This window comes from Scyliorhinus canicula, chromosome 15, assembly GCF_902713615.1.
Source record: "Scyliorhinus canicula chromosome 15, sScyCan1.1, whole genome shotgun sequence".
Lineage (NCBI taxonomy): Eukaryota > Metazoa > Chordata > Chondrichthyes > Carcharhiniformes > Scyliorhinidae > Scyliorhinus > Scyliorhinus canicula.
In genome coordinates, this window is record NC_052160.1 from 5,755,920 (window position 1) to 5,783,409 (window position 27,490).

Here is a 27,490-nt window from a genome sequence, read left to right on the forward strand (position 1 = left end):
GTTGAAATTAATTTTTTTTCCTACTCATTCTTCCATAATCAAGCATAATCAATAGGCAATACAATGGCAATATTTTGCGACCCGTCTATTATTACAGCTGAAAAGATTTTTGACATTTAGAAATGCAGAAGAAGAGATCAAAATGTGAAGGAAATTGAAGTCAGTTTCATCATTGTAATGTCACACATGACACACTGTGATAGTATCATGAAGCTGATGGGGTGATAGTGTTGTATGTTCATTAGTGTAGTTGAAGGGAAAACCAACAACATTTCTATGGTGATAATCTTGTTTGCAATAGTACTTTTCATAATTCCAGGATAACATTGGTGGAAAACCATTGGTGTAGACAGTGAGCTAAATAATGACTCATTTTTGACTGAATGAAACATTAAAAGCAGAGCCTGTTGTTTTGTCCAGCACCACAGCTAAGAAATTAATACAGATGGACGTTAACAAATTGGATAAATTGTTATCACACGCCAACACCTTGAATAATCTACTTATGAAACTGCATAAGAGCAAATAGCATTGAGTTAATGAACTCCCACAGCTCTACTTTCAATATATTTACTTCATTGTTGCAAATTACTAAATTGTCAGGTGCTGTTGTAACAGATATTATGCAAGAGTAACAGTGTGCGATTGATTGAGCAAATCCATGGAGCAGGTAGATAAGAAGTAAGTGAGAAAATGGGCAGAATGAGAAAATAAGACTAATTGGGCTCGCCCTTTTACAGAGCTGTCAACAGCTTGGTAGGCTGTAAAATTACCTGGTGCTCAATCTGAACCCCACTTTGCTCAGAGCCAAAATCCACAGAGCGGCTTTAAGTGCCTGTTTTGAGGCAGCATGGGCACGTTGATTGACTGCAGCCACATGCTGGTGACTAATTGGCAAGTGAGTAATGTTAGCAGAGATCTGGAAAGTACGTCCACCTAACTTCTCCATGGCAGCTATCAGGTGGCCTGAATGGACAGTGGAAAGGAGAGGAAATTGGGGATGGAGAGGTGGTTGGCTGAGGATTCATATCCTCTTTGTAAAGAAAGTGTCTTAATCTGTGAGAATGTCTTTTCCCATAACTTGGAGGCTGTATCAGTAAATAAGAATCTTGATAAAGGAATATCATATTGTTTGGCTACCGGACCAGACCCCAACTTCTGTTAGGATGCCGGACGAGAACCTCAAATAATTTTCACTTCCTAAAACTGTGAGAAAAGGATACTTCACCCCAGTTGTGATGAGAATAGAGATCTTTTATGTTAAAGCAAACTTTAATTTAAACACAGAATTAACGACCTTAACATCAAAGAAATAGCTTTACAATTAACGGTTAAACTGTTCTTAAATACAAGGGAAAAGCTTTAACTTATGCCCTTCACCCTCACTTTAAATATTCCAACCGAACAACTCAAATACAGTTCAAATACCACTTAGAAATAAAGTAAACAACAGGTTTACTTATTGTCCTTTGTGTAGAGACATTTTGAGAGAGACCCTGGCAATAGTAGATCCAGTACACTTCTATCTTGTCAAACTCTTCTGCTTAATCTAACAGCATTTGGCAAAAGTGCAAACTACAGACAGACCTGGCTCCTCCCATTAATTAATGAATTAATCCTCCCATCACCTGCTGAGCGAGGACTAAATACAATCCCTTAAATTATCCATAGCCCAGAGAATCTCTTGTAATCAAAACAATGTTCCATTAGCCATCTCTCTGTTCACAAATAAATGGTTAAAATCAATACTTAGCTCACCTTTTATGACACCTTATTTGCAGCTTTAGTAGACATATGTCTACTAAATGTATATATTTGAAACCAGAGTTTTTAAATAACATTATTGCCGCTAATATGAAATATAATGGGCTCGATCTAATGGGAAAAAAGACGCTGGGAATGACCCCGCTATCTTACGGCACCATGTTTTTTCTTCAGGCCTTGGTGGGGAACGCCCGCCGAGGCTGCACTCAGTCACATTTCCTGCAGTGCAGGAAGAGATTGGGGAGCTATTTTTAAGCAGTGTCCCAATCTCTCAACCCCCCAATATGGCCCCCAGATCCCCCCAAACCACCTTTTGGGGGGGTCATTGAGCCGCCCCTACCCCACCTCATACAGGCAGGGCACTCCTTGGTCCAATTCCCGGCATGGGCAAAATGCCAGCTGGGTACCTTGGTGCTGCCAACCTGGCACCATGGCAGTGCCACCTGGGCACAATGGCAGTAGCAGGGTAGCGCCTGGGTGGCACTGCCAGGGTTATCGGGTGGCATCAGCAGTGCCAGGGTGCCACCCTGCCCATATAACTAACCAGCCGGATCCCCCCCAAGTGCCGTTCTGCCTTGTTTCCGTTTGTGGGCGCCCGGCTGGGAACTCCTCGGCAAGGCCGGTAGATCTCAGATGCTGTTTGATCGAGCATCAGCAACGTTCACTTAACTCTGCAAGTCTGGGTCTCATCCATCGTGGGTGGGATCTAGATTGCGCCGTCTCGTGAGATCTCGTTAGATCTCGGGAGACGTAATGACCATTGGGAAACCCGGAAGAGGCCTCTCGCGGGATCGGCCATCCGAGTCCTGTCCTGATTCCGGCTGGACGCGACCGGTAAATCGCGTGCAATATATAACCATTTCTACACTAGTCACAATATTAGCAAGAAGATGTTACCATATCTTCCAGCAAGCGGGAATCTGACCATCTCCCCTTGACGTTCAATGACATTGCCATCCTGGGAGTTACCATTGACCAGAAACTGAACTGGACCAGTCAGATCATAGAATTATTAGTAATCATAGAATTTACAGTACAGAAGGAGGCCATTCGGCCCATCAAGTCTGCACCGGCTCTTGGAAAGAGCACCCTACCCAAGGTCAACACCTCCACCCTATCCCCATAACCCAGTAACCCCACCCAACACTAAGGGCAATTTATCATAGCCAATCCACCTAACCTGCACATCTTTGGACTGTGGGAGGAAACCGGAGCACCCGGAGGGAACCCACGCACACACGGGGAGGATGTGCAGACTCACCACAGACAGTGGCCCAAGACGGTATCAAACCTGGGACCCTGGAGCTGTGAAGCAATTGTGCTATCCACAATGCTACCGTGCTGCCACAAGAGCAGGTCAGAAGCTGGCTATTCTGCAGAGAGTAACTCACCACCTAATTCTCCAAAGCCTCTCTGAAAGTTGGGAGTGTGATGAAATACTCTCCATTTGCCTGTATGAGTACAGCTCCAACAACACTCAAGAAGCTTAATGCCATCCAGGACAAAACAGCCCACTTGATTGACATCCCATCCACCATCTTCACTATTCACTCCCTCCACCACCAACACATTGTGGCAGCCGTGTGTACCATCCAGAAGATGCACTGCAGCAACTCACCAACGTTCCCTCGACAGCACAAACCAAGCCCATGACCTCTACCACCTAGAAGCACATGGACAGCGGATCCAGGGGAACACCACCACCTGGACGTTCCCTGCCAGGCCACTCACCATCCTGACTTGTAACTATATCGCCTTCACTGTTACTGAGTCAAAATCCTGGAAATACCTTCCTAACAGCACTGTGTGTGTACCTACACCTCAGGGACTGCAGCAGTTCAAGAATGTGATTCACCACCACCTTCCCAAGGGCAATTAGGGTGGGCAATAAATGCTGGTCTGCAATGCCTACGCCCCGTGAAAGAAAAAAAAAAGGTTGATTCCCTGTCAAACCTGTTAACAGTGCCAGAGTCATAACTGATCAGCAACTTAAGGTGGAATGTGGTGTGATGCAGGCTTTGGCCACTGGCTGGGTAGCCAGCGAGAGCTTGGCCACTGGCCGGATAGCCAGCGAGAGCTTGGCCACTGGCTGGATAGCCAGCGAGAGCTTGGCCACTGGCTGGATAGCCAGGGAGAGCTTGGCCACTGGCTGGATAGCCAGCGAGAGCTTGGCCACTGGCTGGGTAGCCAGCGAGAGCTTGGCCACTGGCTGGATAGCCAGCGAGAGCTTGGCCACTGGCTGGGTAGCCAGTGAGAGCTTTGGCCACTGGCTGGGTAGCCAGCGAGAGCTTAGCCACTGGCTGGGTAGCCAGCGAGAGCTTGACCACTGGCTGGATAGCCAGCGAGAGCTTGGCCACTGGCTGGATAGCCAGCGAGAGCTTGGCCACTGGCTGGGTAGCCAGCGAGAGCTTGGCCACTGGCTGGATAGCCAGCGAGAGCTTGGCCACTGGCTGGATAGCCAGCGAGAGCTTGGCCACTGGCTGGATAGCCAGCGAGAGCTTGGCCACTGGCTGGATAGCCAGCGAGAGCTTGGCCACTGGCTGGATAGTCAGCGAGAGCTTGGCCACTGGCTGGATAGCCAGCGAGAGCTTGGCCACTGGCTGGATAGCCAGCGAGAGCTTGGCCACTGGCTGGATAGCCAGCGAGAGCTTGACCACTGGCTGGATAGCCAGCGAGAGCTTGTTGTTGCCTCTTTTAATGAAAACCCGGAGCAACCTGACCCACTCAGGCACGTGACAGGCCAGCAATCGAGGACTTTGATGGCAAAGGTCCCGCCTAATGTGTGCTGCTGGTCAATCAGAGGTTGACAGGTCTATTGAATGGCAGTGCAACTGGGGAGGTGATGACTGCTACAGTTACAACATTACCTGAGGCCCAGGATTGTGGATGGATCTCAGGCCAGAGGTAAGTGATGGTCGTCGGGTGGGGGGAGCCATGACATGGAAGAAGTCCATATTCGCCAATGCCCTCAGAAGACATGGTTCTGAGAGAGGTGACATCCAGTGTATAATGCACTTTTCTGTGTTATATATATAGGAAAATAAGTGGCAAAGCAACAGGAATTATTTGTAATCCACGGACATCATGTGGAGCACAATCTCTCTCTCTCTCTCGCTCTCTCTCTTCAGGTACCATGCCCTAAGAGGGCATTGGCAACCATGGACTTACATGTTTGATGTATATTGGCCCATGACGATGCTTGGCATGGCCGTGGCAGACCGGCATACTGCCTGCCATCAGGTGTATTGGAATGAGTTTACCTGTTTGGCCACATTATGAACGTACCTTCCATGGCCATCAAGTTGTGAAGTGGGATCTCAAAGCTGCTGTGTCACAAGTCCTCCCTGCATAATATCTACAGACTTTGAATTAAACTTTGTATTAATCCTCCCTTCAATTAGACTTTATAGAATGAAAAATCACACACCTAAAGTTTGAAAATATAATTATATGTTGTGTTGTACGTGATATAATGATCCTGTTCTTGTCAAGCAGCACATCCTTGAACCTAGTGGGGAGATTTTCTATCTAAAAGCTTTATGTACGTATGTTATGTGAAGTCAAAAATGTGACAGACAGAATACAGAATGTCTTTTTATAAAAAAGGTGGAAGTAAAGCATTGGAATATTTATAGAATGTGTCCAGAATGAAAGCATTCAAGAGGCACAGTAGTTAATATCCCACACACAAATGTCAGCATGATTCAGTTGCAACACTCTAACCTGTGAGTCAGAAGGTTGTGGGCTCAAATCCACTCAGGGATATCTGGAGCGGCAAAGTCCAGACTGACGTTCTGGTGCAGTAGTAATGGAGGGCTGCACTATCTGAGGTGCAGCCTTTCAGATGAGGCACTAAATGAAGATTTCGTCTTCCCTTACTGGTAGAAGTAAAAGATCTCGAGGCACTATTTTGAAGAAGAGGAGGGGAGTTATCCCCGGTGTCCTGGCCAATATTTATCCCTCAATCAACATTACAGGAAAGGATCATTTGGTGATTATCAATGTCATAACCACCACGAGGATCACAGAGAAGCCATTGTCCATCTCCCCATTGGACCCGTAGAGTACAAGCTTCCCAGGTAGGGGGAGGAGGCCACCCAACTGGAGCTCGTTAAAAACCTACACGTAAAAGCCGGCCCAAGCAGGGCTCGGAGTTGTTTGTTGTCCCAGCAAGGACTGGGTTGCTTTAGAGTAACTGCCATTGGCAGAGTATTGTACATTGTTCAATAAAGCCACTACCGCTGGCTTCTAGTTACTAAATTCACATTGCTGTCTGTGGGAGTAACTGCCATGGGCAGAGTATTGTACATTGTTCAATAAAGCCACTACCGCTGGCTTCTAGTTACTAAATTCACATTGCTGTCTGTGGGAGTTTGCTGTCTGAAAATCAGCTGCCACATTTCCTTCATTACGACAGTAATCTCATTGACTGTAAAGTGTTTTGGGAGGTCCTATAGTTGTGAACGGCCTTATATTAATGCAAGTCCATCAATTGTTTTGATCTCCAGCCTGTAGAGCGGCTGATCTTTAATTACCTCACCCATATGTTCATCTAAATGAGATGCAGTTTCAACTGAGCAGCAAAATCCATATTATGTGGCATAATGCAGCTGTCCTGATCCGACTACATATCCTGATTTCCACAGAGCTATGCCGCAGTAGATCCATTATTATGCTGCTGTTTGCCTGTTCATGGATGTCTGTGTGAGTGCGTGTATAGAGATATTATATTGACAGCCAAGCAGGTCTAAGAACACAAATTTCCTTTACAAAATAATATTCACTGAAACGACTCACTGTTGTTTCCAAATAAACCCTGTACAGTGCTATATGCACCCATGGTGTGTTTATAGCTCAGTCTGTGTTCAAAGGTAACATATTATTCAATCTTGAACTATAATTTCAGCAACTGTACATTAAATCTGTTTTCCAACATCATACCAATTTACTGACAAAGGGATAAGGATTGCCCGCCTCTCCAAGATATTCCTGCTTCAATGGTAGTGGGCAGTACCATGATGTTGGGGTTTTTTTCATTCTGATCCTAAACGTGGTGTAGAGATTCTTGAGCAGCGAAATGGTGGCATGGTGGTGGTAATGTCACTGGATTAGTAATCTGGAAATTTAAACTAAATTAATTAAAAGCAAATCTGGAATTGAAAGCTAGCCTCAGTAATGGTGACCATTAAACTATCATCGATTGTCACAAAAACCCATCTGGTTCACTAATATCCTTTAGGGAAGGAAATCTGCCGTCCTTACCCGGCCTGGCCTACATGTGACTCCAGGCCCACAGCAGTGAGGTTGGTTCTTAACTGTTATCAAGGATGGACAGCAAAGATTGGCCTTGCTGGTAACCTCCACATCCTGTGAACAAATAAAAGAAGGAGCCCCTTCGCATCCTGAATTTTAAGGACTTAAACCTGGCCAAAGAATGCTTGCGCAGAGAAGGAGTGTTATAACCCACAAGTACCGTATGGAATGGGAACAATTAACTTCCCCGTGAACCTTGCAGAATATGAGCTCCCCTGGGTGGGGGACCTCTAAACAATGTCTAGTTGTAGGGTATATAAAGCCATCCAGTTAGGCACCGGCAAGGCAGACCCAGTTGGGATCTACCATGTGATGTATATAATAGTTATTGTAAATAAACAAAGTGGGCGAAATTCTCCGACCCCCACGACGGGTCAGAGAATAGCGGGAGGGCCTTCCCGACATTTATCCTGCCCCCCCCGCTATTCTCCCCCACCCCCCGCCCAACTCCCGACCCGAATCGCTGCCGCCGTTTTTTTACGGCCGGCAGCGATTCACAGCTGTTCGATGGGCCGAAGTCCCAGCCCTTTACGCCGTTTTTACGAACGGCAAACACACCTGGTCTGGCCGTTCGTAAAAACGGCGTCACAAACTCGCTTTTCATAACCATGGCACCGATTGGCACGGCAGTACCACGGCCGTGCCAAGGGTGCCATGGGCCCGCGATTGGTGCCCACCGATCGCGGGCAGCGGGCCCGATGCCCGCGCACTCTTTCTCCTTCCACCGCCCCGCAGTATCCATTTGCGGGGCGGCTGAGGGGCAACCCGGCCCGCGCATGCGCGGGTTTCGCGCAAATACGCGATGACGTCATCCGCACATGCGCGGGTTGGAGTCTTCCAATCCGCGCATGCACGGCTGACGTCATATGACGCGTCAGCCGGCGCTAACTCCGGCAAGCGGGCTTAACGCTATTCGTTAAGCCCGTCATGCCGGAGCCTACGGCGTCGGGCTGCTAGCCCCGACCGGGGACCAGAATCGGTTCCCGGTCGGGAAGGGGCGCGCTGGCATCAAACCCGCCCGGGTTTGACGCCAGCTTTACGATTTCTCCCGTTTTGGGAGAATCGCGCCCAGTATCTTTGAACTACTTGTTGTGGACTCCTTCACGGCCTTATAAAAGGCAGAATGCTCCACTTTTAAACATTGCCATCTTTCACTTTGCCTAAGGCTGAGATTTGTCAGGAAAGGGGGTAAAAATTTGGATATTTCTAGAGAGAGAAGTGGATGTTGGTGTCTGATATTAATATTACTCTCATTGTGCCCTGATAGTTCTATCCGCTCTAACGTGCTCTTTCAATGCCAGCAGTGAATGGAGGATTATGGGAATGTTAAATCTATTTGCAGGTTGGACAGGGGCAGGTAAAGATGAATCGTTTCTTGCTGTTGCGAGCTGCTTGTTATGCAGCATTTTTGAGATGCTGACTCCTATCATGGATGAATGACTCCAAGTCTCTTTTTAACTTTGCAGTCATTGACTATTGCATCCTCGGCAGAGATAAAGACAAATTAGATTTGGTTTTGGTTTCATTCAAGCGCTACCTTTTACCCTTGAGTAAAATTATTAACAAGTGTGACTTTAAAACCTGATAAAGTGCCAAAGGTTTTGTATTAGGTGATGAAATAGAGTAGAGACCGCGTTTTTTTTTAAAGCTGCCTTAGTGTATGTGATAGGATAGGTTAATTTGAAAAAGCAGCATATTCAGACAGTGGGTAACTCAGGTTTATTGTATTCTTTGAAATTGTCTTGTTAGGTGCTGCAGAGAGGAGAGAAATACGATTCAGTCACAGGGCAGACTGAATATCTGCAGTCACCAAATGGATTCATAGGATAGCAAAGTTTCAATGAGAAGAACACCACCAGAAAACTTACAGATCAAAGATCCAGAATAAATAAATATTTCTAATGCGGGTGTTTCTCAGGCTGTAACTGAATCAAAGGAATATTGTCAAAAATGATTCAGTGAGTTTTTTTTTCTTCCTCTGGCATCAGAATGCCGGAGATTGCATACTCGTCTTCCATCTCTCTCTGATATTTTGGATAATATATATTGCTGGGAATATTTAGTGCTGAAACTTAGTTTGACAGCCTCCAGCAGTGTCTTGATATTATAAATTTGCCAAAAGCAGTCACACTTTCAAGTTATGGCACAGAGTTTAATCAATGTGATCGCAGCCACCCTAAAGGTTAATCGTGGTTATTAGCCAGGTACTGCAGTTTATACTTCCATTTCATACTGCAGGTTATGTTTTCATATCCTCCACTGAATGTCTCACATAATAACACAGACTGATCCAAAACAAAGGAATGGTTTCAAAGATTTATTCGAGTGATTGCCTTTAACGGGGCTGGTTTAGCACAGTGAGCTAAATAGCTGGCTTGTAATGGAGTACAAGGCCGGCAGCGCGGGTTCAATTCCCAAACCAGCCTCCCCGAAAAGGCGCTGGAATGTGGCGACTCGGGGCTTTTCACAGTAACTTTATTGAAGCCTACTCGTGACCATAAGTGATTATTATTATTATTTCCTCTGGGAGAATATGCATGGAAAGAAAAGTAATTCTAGTGTCAAAATTTAGATTTAGCCATAAGACACACAACAGGGACAAGGGATTTGCCTGACAATGGCTGGGTTTCAAATGTGATAATAATGGAGAGGAATCATTTCTAAACACAGCGCAGATTTACCTACAGTTCTGCTTCTTTCATTCTTATATAAATGTGGTAGAAAATACTTGTTCTGTTTCGTTTTCAACATATGTAGGTCAATATTCTGTTAGTTCTTCAGATTTTGTAACATATTTTTGCACAAAGGTTGTTGGCACTGCAGTCAAGTATGTTGACACTTTGGTTGCTCGGCGTCAATAGATTCAAGATTGCTCAGCAGATGAACAGTGAAACTCGTATTATTCTGCTCCAATACTCTGGGTTATTTTGTTAAATATTTTTATTGAATTTCACATTTGTACACTGTACAGCAGCTGATTGAGATGAATATTATGTACAATTTGCACATTTTTCTTTCATCGCCCCACACTTGTTCCTCCTCCCCTTTTTGTTATAAGACCAACGCAGTTGCCTATTCCAAACCTACAAGTAGAAATGTTTACATATCTTGTACTGTCTGAGATTGTTAATACAATCACAGTTTTAATTATGTGCCTCCCAGAGTGTGGGCTGTGCAGCAGGAGTTGTGAATGGAGCTGAATAGTGTAGAATCGTCAGTGAACAGACCACAGACCCCCTGTTGATATTCAGATGGCAAGAAGACACAAAATAAAAAAGTGAAGGTTGTTGGGTCAATAGACGCAGCCCAGAGGAACTCCTGCAGCGATGACCTGGAATAGAAATAATTGGCCGTCAAATATTCTGACCAGCTCCACATGGTAGCGCAGTGGTTAGCACTGTTGCTTCATAGCACCAGGGTCCCAGGTTTGATTCCCAGCTTGGATCACTGTCTGAGTGGAGTCTGCATGTTCTCCCCATGTCTGCATGGGTTTCCTCCGGGTATTTAGAGATGGGCAACAAATGTTGGGCTTGCCAATGACACCATCTTCCCATGAAAAGATTAAAAAATAACTCTAGCAGCTGGACAGCTTTCATCTTGTCTATAATCAACCTCCGTTGTGCTTGGGCTTCTTGGTGCCATGCTCCATTAAAAGCTGCCTTGATATCAAATGTAGTTAGTGTCACTTCACCGTTTACATCCATCTCATACCTGTGCTCAGATCGAGGAGTGATGAAGTTTGAAGCTAAGTGAATCTGGCAGAACTGGCACTGAACATCAGCAAGCAGCTTCCGAGTGAGTGTGGTATTGACACACCTCCTGATGATTGAAGAATGAGAGGCTATTAACAATTAGTTTAATTTATTCTGCATTTTGTGGATAGCACGTTCCTGAGCATGTTTTTAAAAATTTGTTGGGTAGGTGGCATTGTTCTAACTGCACTGTGTCAGCTTGTTTGGAAATGGAGGCACGGGCGACATGGTGACACAGTGGTTAGCACTGTTCCCTCACAGCGCCAGGGACCCGGGTTTGATTCCCGGTTTGGGTCACTGTCTGTGTGGAGTCTGCACGTTCTCCCTGTGTCTGCGTGGGTTTCCTCCGGCTGCTCCCGCTTACTCCCACAGTCCAAAGATGGGCTGGTTAGGTGGATTGGCCATGCTAAATTGTCCTTCGGTGTCCAATGGTTAGATGGGGTTATGGGATTACAGGGATAGGGTGGGGGGAGTGGGCCGAAGTAGGGTGCTCTCTCATAGTGTTGGTGTAGACTCAATGGGTTAAATGGCCTTTCTGCATTGTAGGGATTCTATGGATGGATAATTCTAATGAATGAATCTTCAAAATTACAGTTGCGGAATATTTAGGGCTTGCACCTTTTTCTGTGTCCAGTGAGATCAGTGGCTTCTAAATGTCCTGCAAAGTGAAGTAAATTGGCAGGATAAATCTACCCTTGATTTGGGGAGCACTGGAATAGGCCAAAGAAGATTATCTACGTATTAGTAATGTTTGCAAAGCCTGTTGTATCTAAATGTCCATCAATGCGTGGTTTAGGATAAAGATGTGATAAATTTAGGATTTTGGACGAGACCCCAACATTTGTTAGGTTAATGGACAAGAATCCCAAACAATTTTTTAAAATTTGTAAAACTGTGAGGAAAGGATACTTCAACTCAGGAGTGATGACTCTGACCAATAGGTATATTTAATGTTGAAACAAACTTTAATTTAAACACAGAATTAACCACATTAATATCAAAGAAATAGCTTTACCGTTATCAGTTAAACAGTTCTGAAACATAAGGAAAAACTTAAACTTACTATCTACACCTGCTACTTACACCAATTAAGCAATCCAATACAGTTCAAATGCCACTTATAAATCAAGTTAACAAAGCAAGTTTACTTGCTTGGCTGTATGGAGACTTTGGAGAAAGTTCCTTTCAGGGGCAAATTCTGCTCAACTCGACAGCATTTGGCAAAACTGTTGTTCAACTAAAAGTCCTCTGTCTTGTCACACTGAAATCCTATGGCAAACTGAAAAAGTACAGACAGACCTGGCTCCTCCCATTAATTGCATTATCTGTAATCCACTAAGATGTCACATGACCTGCTTAGCTTGGCCTACATATAACCTCTCATAAATTATCTACTCCCCAGGGATTCTTCAGCAAATCATAACAATGTACCATTAGTCCCTTTATCTTTAGCCAAGTAAGTCGTTGGAATTAATCATGGCCTCACCCAGTGGTTTTGTTTTGGACGTTCTGCATGTTTCAAGTGTTGGCCCTGAAATATCATTTAATTTTCCAATATTCAGTACGGACGTCTCTCTGTTATTCACTGGGTCTGAGAATTCTATTCCATTGTTTGTTGACTGGCAGTAAGTGCAATGCCATCATTCGTAGAACATCACGAACAGAGACAGAATTACCACCTTTTACTGTAGTAATTGTAAAAATTTTGATCCCATTTAAATATATCACCTTAAAGATACATTTATAAAACCAAATTGTAAATTAATCACTGAATTATGGATCATGGCTAATTTAGTAGATGTTGCACATAAAAGTGTGATTAAAGACTACCTTAGAGATCGCCGACCAGTTCTCAAATGGGTCTTGTCTTCCTTTGCAATAATAAGACTTTTTACTTTGAAATTTATTTTAGGACATCTCATCTAAGTTAGCTTAATTAACTGTCTTTTTTTTTAAAATGTCTAGAAATCTTTGATAATACCTTAATAATATGCAATTTCTGGATGGATCTTGGCATTGGTGCAATAATTAGCATATGTCACCTCTAAACCATTTCCAAGTTTAAATTTCATCTTGTGCTTATAAAGTGATAATATTTTATCTAAGGCATAGAATACAGTACCAATAAAATATTAATTTCTATATATTGCAAATTAAAGTAGAATATTAGCATCTGAATTGCTATAAAATTGAGTAGTGTAGAAAATCATGCTCTGAGCTTGAAGACTCTAATTATGAATTTTGCGCCTTTTTACATTTGTAGATTTAGACTTCACTTAAATTTGAAATGCGATGGAAACCTGCTGTGTACCAGGGCATTCACATTGCAATAATGTCTCTATGACATTTGCAATTTGTTCCAAAAACACACGGGTTATTTCTGCTTGGTATGCTGAATTTTCACACTGAAAACATCAATTACTGGAATATTTATGGGGAAAAATATTTTTTTAGCAATGACTAATGCATGAACTGTAATTTATTTTGAGTTATACAAATATTTAACACGTTGTAATTGATATTAATCAGCCAGGGGACAATTGGGCAAAGTGAGTTCAAATCCAGTTCAACCTAATGAGATGGAAGTATTTTTTGTCTGTTGCCCATAAGAAGTCTGTGTGAAATGATGTTGGGCAATTGCAAACAAGTGTTTAATAGGTTTAATTCCACAGCAAAGAATGGCTCCTAATTTGTCACCTAAATTGCCCTTTGCAAATGAAATAATTCACAGTGAGAGTGCCTATATGAATCCAAGTTTGAGGCATATTGTGTGGAGGGCACAAAGAAAACTACTCTGCGTACTGTTTTTGCTATGCTTGTCTTCTTACTTAGATATCTCCGTCACACTCAGCATCAAAGACCACTCCCATAAGCCAGGTGCCCCACAAGAACCAGTCTGTAACTTTAAATGCGCAAGAATGGGTACAGCATGTCAGGGATTGAACAGAATCCCTTCTAACTACTAACAACACCCTGAAAATATCAGAAGGCTTTGTGGTTGTCTAAACTTTGGAAAGCAATAAAGTACGCACATCTTCATACCTTGGCATCAGGTATAAATGAATAAGTGGCAAACAGGATTTCACAAGGTCTTGGGTAAGTGGGCATGAACAGGTTAACAGAATGGGCAGACAGATAGCAAATAACATATACTGTGATGCAGTATATTTTCAGAGGAATCAGAGTATGCATTCAACAGAAAGATTTGGAAAGAGATGGATCAACAGTGAGATGTTGGTGTAATACTGTAATACATATTGCTGGATTCCCTGTTTCAGGGACTATGTCCCCTCGCTGTCGTGACAACTGTAGCCTTTGACACCAGAAAAACTGATGTCAAAAGGTCACATATTCAAAGCGCTGCAGGGGGCTAGCAGAGAACCGTCTTGAAGCTCGCAGCTGCAGATACAGCCCCCTGCACTTCCGGGTCAGAGGCCGCACATGCGCATGCCGGTGGACTGCAGCGGCTGCACCGTGCTCCAGGGCGGAATCAGACCGTGGAGCTGGACCGCGGAAATAATGCCCCCGATTGGCTGCGCGCTCGAACCCGAAAGCCCGCTCAAAGATACCCTGGTCCCGTTTGTGGCCCCCCCCTGCCCTCCGATCGGCCCGCGCCCGACCATGGCGGCTTCAGACTGAGTATCCCGAATGGCAGGACCATGAGTGGCCTACGCCGTCAGGATTTCAGCCGGTCGGGGGTGGAGAATAGCGGGGCAGGCCTCTGGCAATGGCCGCAGGTGGGCGATACGCGATGCGGAGTACGCCGCTTTTCCGGGGCCGGAGAATTGAGGAACCGACGCCAGTCCCAATTCCATGCGTGGAACTGGATTCTCCGCCCTGGACATGATTTTGGCTTTGGGGTGCGGAGAATCCAACCGATAATTCTTTTAGAATGAGAGGGCCAGGTATATCAAGCCATAAAGTCCAATATTATTTTGGGTTTTATCAGTAGGGGCGTAGAGCAGAATTTTGCTCAGGTGACACATTTCAGCCCAATGGGAAAGCTGACGGTAAACGTGTGTCACCTTTCTATTAAGTGTAATGAGGCAGTTAGTGGGCAGTGTTGAATCTCCCACAGAATTAAGTGCCCAATAGGGCAGCAGTCCCTCCCAATACTCACCGATCAATCAGAGCCTGGCAATTTTCGCTTGCCGGCAGCGCCACTTGGAGCTCGGAGGCCTTTACCACAACCATCGCCGGATCCCTGGAGACAGGTGAGTCTCAGCAGGGTTTGGGTCACCAGTGAGGTATGGGGAGTGGTTCAGAGGCAAGGGCAGGAGGGTTGGCTCCAGAGGGCACCTCCCTTCTTGATGCGGGTCACTTGGACAAGCCTCTGAAGGAGGGACTCTCCCAGTTTTGCTGACAACACCTTACAGAGTTTTTTGGCTTCAGGAGGCATAGGTGATCTGCGTATGTTTGGAGAATCCTTGAGCTAACCTGTAAAGCATGCAGGGCTCATGGATAATGGCCATTACATAAATCAATAATGAGCACAGTCCAAAGATGTGCGGGTTAGGTGGATTGGCCATGCTTAATTGCCCGTAGTGTAAGGTTAATGGGGGGATTGTTGGGTTACGGGTATACGGGTTACGTGGGTTTAAGTAGGGTGATCATTGCTCGGCACAACATCGAGGGCCGAAGGGCCTGTTCTGTGCTGTACTGTTCTATGTTCTATGAGCCTAGTTGCGAGCGGATGGGTTTCCCTTGCTGGCCCAATCTATTGCTGTCGGGGTCAGCTTTACCACTGTGGGAATGGACCTGCCCCACCATTATTTGGGCCTGTCTCCCAAATAGCCTGCTCAGGCAGGCCTCATTAGATCCCAGCAGCAGTGTTTGAGGAAAGCATAAATATATTTGTTCAAGGCAGCTGTTAGGGCACAGTTACAAGTTTGGGTCCCAATGAGAGAAATCCACAAAGATGGTGCAGCATACCAGAACTGAGAACTTGTAGTTATGAAATGAGACAGAGATACTGCAACTACTTCCATTGGAGCAGAGAAGGCTAAATCATTTCTCACAATAGCGATGATTTAAAATGATGAAGGATTTTGATGGGGTGAATAAGGCAAGATTGTTTTCTCTGATGGGAGAGTCGGCGACAGTGGGTCACCAGTTGAATGCTGCCATTAAAAATGTGGAGAGAAAATGCCTTGTTTAGAAAGTTGATGAAATGGAAGGCTCGTTCACAGGAAGTAATTAGATCTGAGACTGGTGCACCTTATAAGGGAAAACTGGATGAATAGAGGAAGTGGTAGATATGTAGCCAAGGGGGAAATGTAATGCTCTGTTAAAGAGCTGGTGTAGCCATGCTAAGCCAGATGCCATCCTTCTGTGCTGTAACCTTCTGTGGTTCTAAAGCAAGTAAGCAATAGCAAGACTTAGCATTACGATCACAGCAAAATGTTCCTCTGTGAATATAGGAAATAACACCAATTAAAATTACTGTTGCGCTAAAACTGGAAGGGAGACAGAGTCCCTTACAAGAACATTAGGTGGCATTTTGTAAGATGCACCTGTTTCCAGCTGACTTCTTGTTAGGTTTAGTAGAAAACTGGTCAGCTGAGTGATTGTTCCAAGATAAATCCTTTGAAGTTCAACCAGCAACAGAGGAAATCCAGTTTTAAAGAACAAATAAAGATGCCAATCATGCTGTCACTGCAAAACACACAACATTCTAAGTTTCTGTCTAAATAAATATTAGTCCAAATCCATTTATTATCTAGTTACAAAACCTATTTAACTGAACTGTTTACCTGAAGAAAAACAAACAGGTTAAAAAAAGGAAGTTAACGTGAACGTACTAAGACAGTTGTAAACCTCCCAGCATGTTGGATGCCAAAACGTTGTCTGGTCGCATTTCCTGACCTTCGAGAAAGAAGCTGCATTTATACAGCAGGTTTCAAATTGTCAAAGTGTCCCAAGCCATGCCACCATTTGAAAAGTGGATTACTTTTCAAATCACTTATTATGCAAGCAAACATGACAGCAAGATTTTATACAGAGGGTGTAATCAACCACAATTACTTCATCTGTCTTGGTGGCATTAGCTGAGGGATTCATGTTGGCAAGAACGACAGAACTTCACCACTTTCCGAGTAAAAGTGCCTTTGCAGCTCATTCCTTGAGCTAAGGTGGACTGTTACCTGCAACAGAAACACAAACAGACACGCTGTCATAAATATGTTTTGAGTCAGAGAAGGTGCCACTTTGGTGCAACAATCTACACCTGTTAGATCAAAGTTAGCTAATTTCAATGTTTGAATATTACATTCTTAAATTTCAAAATTCAGATTTGAATTATGAGATGAAGCAATTGCAATACAGGCACTGGCCGCCATTCTCCCCCCAAATTACTGTGGGCGCAATCCAACGGCCATGCTGCACCGGAAAAGCAGCTCACTCCTTGGATCTACCCGGCTTGCCGCGCCTCGTGACATCCAACGGGATCCTGCGAGACGTTACGATGTGAATCCCAACCACAATAGGTGGGATCACTTTTTGGCAAATCTGCATATTAGAGCGATGCAGTAAACTTTACTCTAATGTGCATAATCCAAGGTACCTGAGACCTTGGGCAAGTGCTGATCAGCACTGGTCTCCACAAACGGGGACCAGGTGGAACAGCACTCGTGGGGGTCTCCCAGGGGATTGGAAGCCCCCGGATGCATGCCCTTTGGGCAGGGTGGTGCCCTGGCACTGCTGGTGCCACCTGGGTACCCTGGCAGTGCCAGCCTGCCACCATGCAAGCCAGATTGGCACTGCCATTGTGCCAGGTTAGCACTGCTTGGATGTCAGGTTGGCACCGCCCAGGTGCTGGGGCACTACCAGGGCAGTGCTCTGCCCTGTCCCTGAGCACCCAGGAGGTTTCCATGGCCTCCGCGCCCCCCAGCATGGCCATCATAATGGAGACCAGTACTAATCTGCGCCTGAGTGAGGACTCGCCGGTGCAGCCTGTGACTCTTGGGAGCTCGGAGAATGCTTCCTTAAACTGACTGCACATAATTATCTGGATCTTGCCCAGTGAGGGTGTGATCCAGATCGCGCTGGATGTAGAGTCAGGTGCATTGCGATCCGCGGGGTACGAGAAACCTTTTGGGCCTTTCCCATTATACACCTGGTGGAATGGGATTGGCGCCGGGTGCACTGGATTGAGTAAATGCGTCCACTGTGATTCTTTATTGGAGTTTTGTTCAGTTTAGAATCTGTTCTATTTCTGATTTGAATCCTTCACATTTGCTGCTATGTGAGTCCATATCTCTTTGTAAGGCTCAGCATTTCAGTCTTAGATTAAATTATTTCTCAAGCTATTTTACAAGCGCACAGATATTACGAAAGAGGTTTATTGACAACAAAGTGCATGTGGAAAAATAGGTGGTAAACTGAGGAAAACACTGAAGAATATTTTCACTCTCAGTATTGCCGTGGAGGTGTGCCTTATAACACAGGTTAATACCTTGTTGAAGAAGGTGCAGTAATGGCTGCTGAGTAGTATTGTGCTGCAAAGCATCATTGGCTTAATTCCAGCCATGTAACATAGCTATGTTGAAACTGAGTCGAGATTGTCAGGAGTATTATTTTTGTTTTATCATGTTTTTAAGGATGCAAAGTTTGTGGAGGAACGGCGCAAACGACTCCAGGAGTACCTAAGGAACATAATGAACAAAATTATACAAACACTTCCAGAGTTCACATCCAATCCTAAAAAAGAGACCCTAATGCATCTGCTGCCATTTTGTGTGTAAGTACGTTGCTCTTTCTTTTAACAGGACATACGTATACCTTATTTAGAGAATATCCAATAGTTGGGTGTTTGTTTGGAATATATTCTGTATTCACTAGTGCTCTCCAGTCACTCATGGAATGACGAACTTTCGTATGAGGAACGGTTGAAGACTCTGGGTCTGTACTCGTTGGAATTTAGAAGGATGTGGGGGGATCTTATTGAAACTTATAGGATACTGCGAGGCCTGGATAGAGTGGAGAGGATGTTTCCACTTGTAGGAAAAACTGGAAGCAGAAGACACCATCCAGACTAAAGGTACGATCCTTTAAAACAGAGATGAGGAGAAATTTGTTTGGCCAGAGGGTGGTGAATCTGTGGAACTCTTTGCCACAGAAGGCTGTGGAGGCCAAATCACTGAGTGTCTTTAAGACCGAGATAGATAGGTTCTTGATTAATAAGGGGATCAGGGGTTATGGGGAGAAGGCAGGAGAATGGGGATGAGAAAAATATCAGCCATGATTGAATGGAGGAACAGACTCGATGGGCCGAGTGGCCTAATTCTGCTCCTATGGTCTTATGGTTGTATTTCCATTTCCTCCATAGAAAGTGGATGATTTTGTCCCATTTATTCACAAGACTCGTGTCTTTCTGCCAGTTTGACAACACCTATTCAGATAGGAGTACAGCAGGCATGCTGCAATGTAACAGACTTTTCCTACTTACTTCACCTGCAGAGGAACATTCCATCTTCTCATTTACTGCATGTTATTACCTGAAACTCAGACAAATGAAGTTTGCACTATTAGTGCCAGGCCCTACTATAGTCCCAGTTTGCTGCATGTGTTGTACAAATGATTTCTGAAGTAATAAATAACGTTTGAAGCTGTGAACAACTGTGTGTTAAACTAGTGATGGCAATAAATGCCAATTCATCTTTTTTTGTGAAATTCGGGGACTAAGAGCTACAGAAGCATAAGGTAGAAATAAGTGAGCTGAAACATTAATTATCACCTTTAGTAAGTAATAACTGTAGAGGACTCTGGCATTTAACATTGAGGTCATGTCCTCTGTCTCACCCTGTCAGGTTATATGTTTTGATTCTAGCCCTACTGAGGTTTTATTTCTTACATAAAATCCTACGTGTTGACCATCGGCGTATAGGCAATTCATAAATGATTTTTTTTTAATACTACTTCTCGCAGAGGGTAGTCAATTTGTGGAACTCGTTGTCCCATAGTGCGGTGGAATCTGAGTCATTAAACGGTTTCAAGAAGGAGATAGTTATATTTCTGATTTTAAAAAAGCGGGATAAAGGGATATGGGGAACAGGTAGGAAGGTGGATTTGAGACCAGGAAGAGATCAGCCATGATCTGATTGAATGGTGGAGCAGGCTCGAGGGGCTGAATTGCCCACTTCTGCTCCTAATGCCTATGTTCCTATGTATAGGGGCCAGCCAATAAATAGTCACCATACATTAATTGTAAGTATTTATTCAGTTGCATGGGGACTTGGTTTGTGCTCTGTAGTTTACATTATAAATAATTTAAAATAACCAAGCCCTTTTGAAAATAAATATTTACTTTTACTTTTCTCGGTCTTATCAATTAAGTTTATTACGACTTCACTAAGCTAATCGAGGATATATGTTGGAGACTTGGATTTTCTGAGTAAAATTAATCCTTGAGTGATCCAACCACATGATTTATTGGTGTTGAGCATCTTATTCATTTATTTTGACCTTTTCTTTAAAACCATGAATATTTCAAGTAATAGAACTCTTGTTTGGAAGGGTTGGTTTAAAAATGGTTCTGCTTATCGATTTGATTAATGTTTCTGTTGATTATTTAATATAAACCACGCACGTACTCTAATTAAGGGCGTAAAGGCCCTTACCTACAATAACTCAAACGTTTACTTGGAGGTACAGAACTTAAATGCTGTTGAAGCTTTTCATCTTGCACTAATCAGGACAGAACAAGTATACCAAATTTCAAAGGGAAAAACAATTTATGCTCGATAAGAAAAGTGTCCTGATTAGTTGACAAGTTGGTTCTGATTGGCCGACAAATTGGCCATGACAAATGCACCAGGGAACAATTGTTCTCCCACTCTTGTTGACTTGCCAACCAATCAATACCCTTTTCTCATACAGTTTAATTGTTGCTCCCTTTAAAATTTGGCATTCTTGCATTTGACCTGATTGGTGCACGACGACAAGCTTTGACAGCATGTCGTGTCTATTTTTTTCAGCAATGCAATGTTTATGCAATGCAATTACAGGATCTGTAGTCAAGTGCAAACAGGAATCGTTCATATAGAATAACTTTTAAAACCGTCCACCAAAGCTTCTGTTGAGAAGGAATCCTGAAGAAGTCTAATTGCTTAAGTATTGTGCAAACCACAGTTGACAAAAAATTTTTTTTTAGTTTGTGAAGAGGAAAACATTATTAATAAAAACAAAATTTAATGTGATATTTATCTCTAAGGCCACAGGAAACTTACTAAGGCCACAGGAAACTTGTTGCTCTGTTATGTCTGGACTGGTCAGTGTCAGATTGTTGTTATTCAGCTTGCCTCTTCATCAGAGGTGACGGACCAGAGTCCCAATTCAAGACTTGAGTACAAAATCTAGTCGCGTGCTGTCAGATTGCTACACTGTTGGAGCTGTTGTCCTTCAGATGAGGTAACAAACCGAGGTCCAGGTTGACATAGATTCAATGGCACTATCCAAAGAAGAGCAGGGAGCTCTCTCCTCACGTTGTCCCTCAGCCAAAATCACCAGGAAGAAATTAAGCTGTCATGTATCTTATTTAGTGTTTTGTGACCTTGTGCACACATTGGTTATCACATCTGAATACATAACAACCATGCAATTCATTGCAAAACAAATTCATTTTATTTGAAACACTTTTGGATATCTTTTATATGTGAAAGACTCGATGTAAAGTACAGATTCTTCCTTCTTTATTTGTGATGAAAGATTTCAGATTGTCACAGGATTAAGAAAGATATAAGGACAGCAATGCTCAATTTTCAGTATTGTTTCCCAGGAGTGTTTTGTGATCCTAATTTTTACTGGAAATTGCTCCTGGTCCTTCAAGAGTGTCCATTACAAAGCTGATAATTACAGATTTTAATTTAACCATCTTCAAATCTTTCTGTAAAAACAGCCATTTTAGGATACATTTCAACTTCCTTAAAATAATGGGAGTAAGACTGTGAAGAGTCTGTTCAATTTAGAGTTTATTGTGAATTTCCCCCATCCCTTCCCAATGTCATCATCTCTAGAATGTCTGATTAGTACAACAATACTTTCTTTCATCTACTTCTCCTGAAAATACCTCCCCTTCTCAACAAAGTGTTTGTAGCAGTATATTTGTAGTATTCTTCGCAATAACTTTTTTAAAGCTAAAGTTCGGTTTATTCAAAGGGGTTAAAGATGTGTTCTCATATTTATTTTGCCACAATAATTTTAATCTTGACATTTAGAAAGATAGAATCATTTTTTTAAAAAAATAATCTTTATTCAAGTTTTTCAATAACAAATTTTCTCCCCACAATTTAAAACAAACAAGGCGTGTTTCCACACCAACACAAGAAAAGAACTCACCCCCCAAAATAAATAATAACAAAAAACCAACAGCAATACAAGAAAGAAGAAAATAACAACATCGCAAACCCACCGCCGCAAAAACAAACCCCCAACCATCCCCTAAACCCCCCCCAACCATCCCAAACCCCCCCCTAACCATCCCCAAACCCCCGCCCCCTAAGTTGCTGCTGAGACCGACCACTCTCTACCCCTTCGCCAGGAAGTCGAGAAAGGGCTGCCACCGCCGAAAGAACCCATGTACCGACCCCCTCAGGGCAAACTTCATCCTCTCCAACTTGATGAACCCGGCCATGTCGTTGATCCAGGCCTCCGAACTCGGGGGCTGTGTATCCCTCCACTGTAACAGAATCCTGCGCCGGGCTACTAGAGACGCAAAGGCCAGAATGCCGGCCTTTCTCGCCTCCTGCACTCCTGGCTCCGAAGTTACCCCAAAGATCGCGAGCCCCCAGCCTGGCTTGACCCTAGACCCAACCACTTCCGACAAAGTCCCCGCCACCCCTTTCCAAAACCTCTCCAAGCCCAGAACATATGGGTGTGGTTCGCCGGGCCTCCCGAACACCTCCCGCACCTGTCTTCCCCCCTGAAGAACCGGCTCATCCTTGCCCCTGTCATGTGAGCCCTATGCAGCACCTTTAGCTGAATTAAGCTGAGCCGTGCGCAAGAGGAGGAGGAATTCACCCTCTCCAGGGCGTCCGACCATGTTCCATCCTCAATCTCTTCCTCTAGCTCTTCCTCCCACTTCGCTTTGAGCTCTTCTACTGAGGCCTCCTCCTCCTCCTGCATCAGCTGGTAAATAGCCAAGATCTTTCCTTCACCGACCCACGTCCCCGAAAGCAACCTGTCCTGCACCCCCCTTGGCGGCAGCCGTGGAAACTCCGCCACCTGCCTCTTAACAAATGCCCTGACCTGCATATACCTAAAAGCGTTCCCGGGGGGAGGTTCCACTTCCCCACCAGCTCCTCCAGATTCGCAAACTTCCCATCCAGGAAGAGGTCCCCAAACTATCTGATGCCTGCCCTGTGCCAACTCCCATATCCCCCACCCGTTCTCCCCGGCGCAAAACGTGATTGCCCTGTATCAGGGCCCAAACTGAGGCCTTCACTTCCCCCCCTATGCCTCCTCCACTGTCCCCGGATTTTAAGGGACGCAACCACCACCGGACTCGTGGAGTACTTTGCCGGGGGGAGTGCAAGTGGGGCCGTCACCAAGGCCTCCAGACTCGTACCCGCACAGGACGCTACCTCCAGTCTCTTCCATGCGTCACCCTCCCCTTCCGTCACCCACCTGCGAATCATCGCCACGTTCGCCGTCCAATAATATCCACACAGATTGGGCAGCGCCAGGCCCCCGACCTCCCTTCCTCGCTCCAAAAATACCCTCCTTACTGTCGGGGCCTTCTGCGCCCACACAAACCATAGAATCGACTTATTCACCCGTCTGAAAAAAGCCTTTGGAATCAATATGGGGAGGCACTGGAAAAGAAACAAAAACCTCGGGAGTACCGTCATCTTAATCGACTGGACCCTGCCCGCCAACGAAAGTGGTAGCGCGTCCCACCTCCTAAACCCCTCCTCCATCTGCCCCACCAGCCTCGAAAAGTTAAGCCTATGCATGGCCCCCCAGGTCCTAGCCACCTGGACCCCAAGATACCTAAAGCTCCTCTCAGCCCTCTTCAACGGGAGTTCACCTATCTCCCTCTCCCGACCCCCCGGGTGCAGGACAAACAGCTCACTTTTCCCCACATTGAGCTTATATCCCGAAAAGTCCCCAAACTCCTCAAGTATCCTCAGCACCCCCCCCCCCCCCCCCCCCCCCCCCCCCCGGCACAATCCCCCTCCAACTCTTCGAATCCCTCAGCGCCATGGCCAGGGGCTCAATCGCTAACGCGAAGAGCAGGGGAGACAAGGGGCACCCGTGCCTCGTCCCCCTGGAAAGCCGAAAGTCCGCCGACCTCCTCCCATTCGTCACCACACTCGCCACCGGGGAGCTGTACAGCAATCTCACCCAGCTGATGAACCGCTCACCAAACCCAAACCTCCGCAACACCTCCCACAGGTAACTCCACTCCACTCTATCAAAAGCTTTCTCCGCATCCATGGACGCCACTATTTCTGACTCCCCAGCCGCCGGCGCCATCATCATAACATTCAGGAGCTTCCGCACATTGGCATTCAGTTGTCTCCCCTTTACAAACCCCGTTTGATCCTCATGAATCACCGTCGGGACCACATCCTCCACCCCCCTGGACAGCACCTTTGCCAACAACTTAACATCTACATTAAGGAGTGAGATCGGCCTGTAAGATCCACACTGAAGGGGGTCCTTGTCTCGCTTCAGGAGCAAAGAGATAATTGCCCTGGACATCATTGGGGGCAGAGCCACCCCCCCTCCCTAGCCTCATTCAGGGTCCTCACAAGCAGAGGGCCCAGCAAATCTGAAAATTTATTGTACAATTCCACCGGGAACCCGTCAGGCCCCAGCGCTTTCCCTGTCTGCATACTTCCCACCGCCTCCACCAGCTCCTCCAACTCGATTGGGGCCCCCAAACCCTCCACCCGCTCATCCCCTACTCTTGGGAACTCCAGCCTATCCAAAAAGCGGTCCATCCCACCTGCTTCCCTCGGGGGCACCGCCCGGTACAGCCCCTCATAAAAGGATCTGAACACCCCATTTATGTCCTTTCCACCCCGCACCAAGTTCCCTCCTGCATCCGTGGCTCCCCCAATTTCTCTAGCTGCCTCCCGCTTCCGGAGCTGGTGAGCCAACATCCGACTTGCCTTCTCCCCGTACTCATTAACCGCCCCCTGAGCCCTCCTCCACTGCGCCTCCGCCTTCCGGGTGGTCAGTATATCAATTCCGCTTGGAGATTGCGCCGCTTCCTCAAAAGCCCCTCCTCCGGGGTGTCCGCATACCTCCTATCCACCCTTACCATTTCCTCCACCAGCCTCTCCCTCTCGGCCCTCTCCCCCCTCTCCCTGTGCGCCCGAATAGATATCAGCTCCCCTCTGACTACTGCCTTTAGCGCTTCCCAAACCACCCCAACTCGCACCTCCCCGTTATCATTGGTTTCTAGATACCCCTCTATGCCCCTACGGATCTGCCCGCACACTTCCTCCTCTGCTAAAAGCCCCACATCCAGCCTCCACAGCGGGCGCTGATCCTTCCCCTCCCCCAGCTCCAGATCCACTAAATGTGGGGCATGATCAGAAATGGCTATCGCCGAATACTCCGCCCCCACTACTCTCGGGATTAGCGCCCTGCTAAGCACAAAAAAATCAATCTGGGAGTACGCCTTATGGACATGGGAGAAAAAGGAGAACTCCCTACCCCCCGGCTCCAAAAACCTCCAAGGGTCCACCCCCCCCCCCCCCATCTGATCCATGAACCCCATCAGCACCGGGGCCGCTGCCGGCCTCCTGCCCGTCCTAGACTTCGAGCGAACCAGAGCCGGATCCAGCACCGTGTTAAAGTCCCCACCCAGGATCAATCCCCCTGTCTCCAGGTCCGGGATCAGGCCCAGCATTCGCCGCATGAAGCCCGCATCATCCCAGTTGGGAGCATAAACATTAACCAAGACCACCCGCTCCCCCTGAAGTCTCCCACTCACCATCACATATCGACCTGCTCTATCCGCCACCACTTTGGACGCAACGAACGACAGGCCCTTACCGACCAAAATTGCCACCCCACGGTTCTTTGCATCAAGCCCCGAGTGAAACACCTGTCCCACCCAACTTTTTCTTAGCCTCACCTGATCTGTAACCCTGAGGTGCGTCTCCTGGAGCATAGCCACATCCGCTCCCAGCCCCCTCAAGTGAGCCAAGACCCGGGATCGCTTCACCGGACCATTCAGCCCCCTCACATTCCATGTGACCAGCCGAACCCGGGGGGCCATCCCCCTCCCACTACGCCGATCCCCGCCACGCGCCCAGGGAACCCCCCAAGCCCGCTCCCCACGGCGGCAGACCCCCCTCCCAACCCCCCCACCCCCCCCCCCCCCCTTCACCATCCATTCCCTCACAGTCCCTGCAGCAACAACCCGGTAACCCCCCCTTCTTCCTCCCCCCCAAACCCCCCCCCCCCCAAGCTAGGGCCCCCCTAGCTGCGTTACCCCGAACATTGTGCTTCCGTGTGTCAGCTGGCTTCCCCGCTCGCCGCCATCATGCTTTTTCTGCCTCTCGCCTTCCTCTGCTGCAAAGCCGACTTATGGACCGCTCCACTGCGAGTCCAGTTCATCCACCAGCCGCTGGGCACACTGACTGTGTTTCCCCCCGGGGAAAAGTTAAAACAGCGCCGTTGCGGGCTCTTAAAAGAGCCCGAAAGTCCGAAAAAAGCGGGAGCTGCCGAACGTGCGGCTTAGCTCCGCATCGCCGCCACCGGAAGTCGAAAGATAGAATAAATTGATAGCAAAATAAATTTAATATAAATTATGATAAACACTTCAGATTATTAATTTTGTGACATACAATTGATTTGTAATTTATTGTAGTTTATCATTTTTTCCCAGGATCATCCATTCTCTGTCATATATTCAATCACTCGTGGATTTAGAACAATTATTATCACATGAATCATCTTTTCACAAACTTTTAAAAACTATGTACATTGTGTTGGATCAATATTAATCATTAATCAATGTTAAGATTTGCTGTGCAATTATAATGGAATCTTTGCAAAGAATAAGCTATTCCCAAGGGTTATGTAATGCAGTGACATTTGGGGCAGCAGGGTAGCATGGTGGTTAGCATAAATGCTTCACAGCTCCAGGGTCCCAGGTTCGATTCCCGGCTGGGTCACTGTCTGTGTGGAGTCTGCACGTCCTCCCCCTGTGTGCGTGGGTTTCCTCCGGGTGCTCCGGTTTCCTCCCACAGTCCAAAGATGTGCGGGTTAGGTGGATTGGCCATGCTAAATTGCCCGTAGTGTCCTAATAAAAGTAAGGTTAGGGGGGGGTTGTTGGGTTACGGGTATAGGGTGGATACGTGGGTTTGAGTAGGGTGATCATGGCTCGGCACAACATTGAGGGCCGAAGGGCCTGTTCTGTGCTGTACTGTTCTATGTTCTATGAAGATGCAGACAGTTTAAGGACCAAAAATATGGTACAGGTAGCATCTCAAAATCGGCAACCTTGGAGCCGAATTTCGATCTTGCTGGTTTCCAGGTTTTAAAACATCAGAACCACCATCTAATTAATGAGAGACGTATGAATTGGGCCTAGGGGTAGGGTCAAGGGTCAGTCAGAGCTTGGGAAGACTGGCACACAAAGCCAACAACTAGTCTGGTGTGCCCCGTGCCAATTCAGCACCCAGCCAAATTGTTCAAGTAAG

At 45.9% G+C, this 27,490-nt stretch overlaps 1 protein-coding gene across 4 annotated transcripts in view; it reads left to right on the top strand.

The window, feature by feature from the left end:
* Positions 1–27,490, top strand: part of snx29 (sorting nexin 29) — a 596,020-nt gene that overhangs the window by 494,648 nt on the left and 73,882 nt on the right. For 3 of the 4 annotated variants that reach the window (XM_038821149.1, XM_038821148.1, XM_038821151.1), the window contains one exon: positions 18,428–18,567. In XM_038821149.1, the coding sequence (XP_038677077.1) occupies positions 18,428–18,567 (140 nt within the window). Of the gene's footprint in view, positions 1–18,427; positions 18,572–27,490 lie in introns of all 4 variants that reach the window. The other variant, XM_038821150.1, reaches the window with a different exon arrangement.